A 3,390-nucleotide genomic window follows, 5' to 3' on the forward strand; every position below is an offset into this window, starting at 1 on the left:
CTTTGCCACTCTCATAACAAACCTGGAATAGCAGGTTAACACACAATGTCAGACCTGGGCAGTCACAAAGCTCGTGTAGCCTTTAGGGTCCGGTCACGTGCTGCATTGTTTACGACCTACCTTGCAGGTATAGATGCGATTGTCATAGTGTGCTGAATAGCGGCAGCGGTGTTTAGCCTCATGTGCCACACCCTCTCGTAGGTGATTCATGCTGTTTTTACAGCCAGAGCTAAAAAAAATTCACATTTGTTTAAATAAGTAATTCAGAACAGTCAAAACTAGTATAATCAAACATCTAATCACTAGTTTAGCCACCTGTGTGGAGCCATACAAATAACTCCATTGAACCAATTCTTTTAAATGATTCACACAAACCAGTTCTCAAAGTGTATGCAAAAAAAAAGAACTTTCTTTGGGTGTTAAAATATTAATTTTACATGCTTAAATGTTGCTCAGGGACATCTCAGAACCCTTTAGGGCAATGTCTCTCTCTCACTATATATATATATATATATATATATATATAAATTTTTTATTTTTTTTTTTTTTTTTTTTTTAGAATATTTGACATTTTTACTGTGAAATTAATTCACAGTAACTAATCTGAAATTACTACTAGAAACTAATTTCAAATTGTGGGATTCATCAGACAAATTGTTTTACTTGGACCTTGTGTGACAGCCCACACCGAGTTGTGTGTGATGGTTTGTCAATTTAATCACTCCTGGTTATGAATCATAAACCAGCTTCCACAGAATATAGCTGAAACCATCTACTCACTGCAGCTGAGCGTGCTGTCAGTTTGTGTGTGACTGCCTGGGATAGTCCAGTAACGATGATCCCAGTCAATGACGTTTCCCTCGACATCACAGGTGAGGGCAGACAGCTCGGAGTAGGGCATGGCATAATCCCATAACCGGAAATTGTATATGAAACCATCCAAATTCTGATCATCGACACTGACCGAGCTTGACCCTTTTCCTGCAAGCTGGAGGATTCCCCCACTCGGCAAGGTGTAAACCTGAGAGGCTGCGCAGGTTTTGGCTCGATAGTGGCCTCCAAAGTACACTGCCACAAGGCCAGTGGACTTGGTCCAGGTGAGGCAGATGGGTGTCATGCTGGATGTGATGTCTGAGCTGGTGAGCAGGTCATTTACAGAGCAGTAGGAACCGCTGATGAACAGTTCCATGCCTCTTTCTGTCTTCTCAAATGCCAAAATGGATGTCCCAGAGGCATCAGACAAGGTAAAGATGGTCTCTGTGCTCTTCTGGGCTGTGCGGGCGATCTCAAAGCACACAGTGAACGCCGTGAGAACAGGAATGGAGACTGAATTGGACACTCTCACTACATTCTTGCTGCTTTTTGGCATTGTGACCTTCTGGTTCCTCAGCGCCACTGCCACTGCAAGAGTGAAAAACCATTAGATCTTAAAATATGACAAAAATTCACTTACTTAGTTATTGTGGAATAGAAATTGTTCATTCAAACGTCGTTATGATCTCCAAAATGGCTATGCAGGACAATAGAGACTAAATTCAAACATGAATCAGCTAATATAGAGTAACTATTTCATAATACTGTTTGTTTCAACTCATGAAATCATCCAAGTAATCATTCTAAGACAAGCTTATTAAACGTCTTCCAAAACGGACAGTCATATTCTTTTGCCCATGTTAAAACACCTCTTTTATGTCATATTTGCTGACTCATTTAATTTAAACTGGCAGAAGTTTGTTCAGCTCCTTCGTGAAATGCTTTAGATACGCATCTGATGCATCTCCAAGAAACTTGAAAAGATCATCATGTAGCCTGTCAGCATGTGTCCGATAAATGACCAGATCGGAGACTGCGAGCACCTTCAGGAGCAGGCGGGTTCGCTGTCCTTGGTTAGTTCCTGCCCCCAGAAATCCCTCTGTGTCAACAACCACCACCTTATGAAGAGGGTCCAGTGCTCCCCACACACCGACGGTGCAGGATTCCTGGGTTGGAGATGTCTTGAAAACTTCACGACCCAAAAAAAAAGTGTGATTGAGGGTGTGAGATTTGCCTTCTCCAGTGTTGCCGAAAATGGACACCACCTTCAAGAGCTCCTCAGGCCTACAGCCTAATTTCCTCACAAACTCCTCCTCATCCTTGACCTGTTCAGGTTGTGGAAATAAATATATTGTTTAATAATGAGTCTCACCTCACTCAATATCACACATTTTTTGTCACATTGATTTTTAGTTTTTTTTACAACAATTGCAATAAAAAAAAGTTTATGCTCAGTTCCTTAATTTTAAGACAAAATTTGGTGATTTATTAGTAATTTTCTTCCAACATGTAGTTCAAAAAGAATCACAGGTCACGCTGGTCACAGATCAGCTGCCAGTTGCAGGTCACGTGACCTTTCAGTGGCTGGCTGGCTGGCTGTATGCCTTAAGTTTCAGCAACCATAAATTTTCGGCAGATTTTTTGTTTTGGTCTGTGCAATTTTTTTATTGTGAACCTGTTCAGTTCTTTACTTTTACATGGTTGATGTTTTAGAGGATTTTAGCGCGATTAAAGTTTTTAACTGACCGTGATCCCAACTGGTTTGGTAATTGTTGCTTCCACTGGCTGCTCAATCAGACAGCCGCAAGAGCGCTCCGAGTTTAACGCATTCTCTACCACTCTCTCTACAAGGAAATATATTATTTTATGATTATTAATATATTCTTATGGGTCTAGTCTTTTAATTTGTCGACATTTTATTGAGGCTTATTACAAATAAAGTGTCCAAATGGCCATGATCCCAACTGGCAGCTGATTGTCGCTTCCACTGGCCGCTCAGACAGCCGCCTCTTCTAAGGCATTCCAATAATTTTATTCCCCTAGCTACAGTGGAAAGAGAGCAAAACACATAAATCTGCCATAAATCAATGGTTCCCGATAGTGTACTGCCAGCTGCCAGGCAGCCAGTCGCTGCGGGGCTGCGAGTATAACGCGTTCACTCTTGCTGCAAGGAAATACATAATTTTATTATTATTATGAATGTATTCATATGACTATTCTTGATTGGAGTTTTAGGTGGGTTTATCCCAATTAAAGCAGTCAAATGATCGTGGTCACGACTGGTTGCTTACTGACGCTTCTCTTGACGATCAACCAGCCGCAAATGGGCGCTCCGGTCTGACGTGTCAGCTGATCTCATTCTAAGGAATTATTTTTCGCCGCACATGCTTTACGTCTTTATAAAAAAAAAAACGGCAAGCCGCAAACTTTAACGAATTTGTGCTTTGAGTCTTTCACGTTTTATCTTTAAACCAACTGTCATGTAATACTTTTCTTGTTTTTTTCTTTCTTTCTTTTTTGGTTTAATTGAATAAAGATATGTTGTTTGTACTTTTGTGGTACAGCAAGTGGACACAA

The 3,390-nt window shown here is 40.7% G+C and overlaps 1 protein-coding gene across 1 annotated transcript in view; it reads right to left on the reverse strand.

The window, feature by feature from the left end:
- Positions 1 to 1,715: 1,715 nt before the first annotated feature.
- The window catches only part of LOC107578410 (zinc finger FYVE domain-containing protein 1-like), a 5,987-nt gene continuing 4,312 nt past the window's right edge, over positions 1,716 to 3,390 (reverse strand). The window contains exon 2 of the mRNA XM_016264369.1: positions 1,716 to 2,138. Coding sequence (XP_016119855.1) covers positions 1,716 to 2,138 — 423 coding nt within the window. The remainder of the gene's footprint in view (positions 2,139 to 3,390) is intronic.

This window comes from Sinocyclocheilus grahami, unplaced genomic scaffold (genome assembly GCF_001515645.1).
Source record: "Sinocyclocheilus grahami isolate Dianchi unplaced genomic scaffold, SAMN03320097.WGS_v1.1 scaffold10082.1, whole genome shotgun sequence".
Lineage (NCBI taxonomy): Eukaryota > Metazoa > Chordata > Actinopteri > Cypriniformes > Cyprinidae > Sinocyclocheilus > Sinocyclocheilus grahami.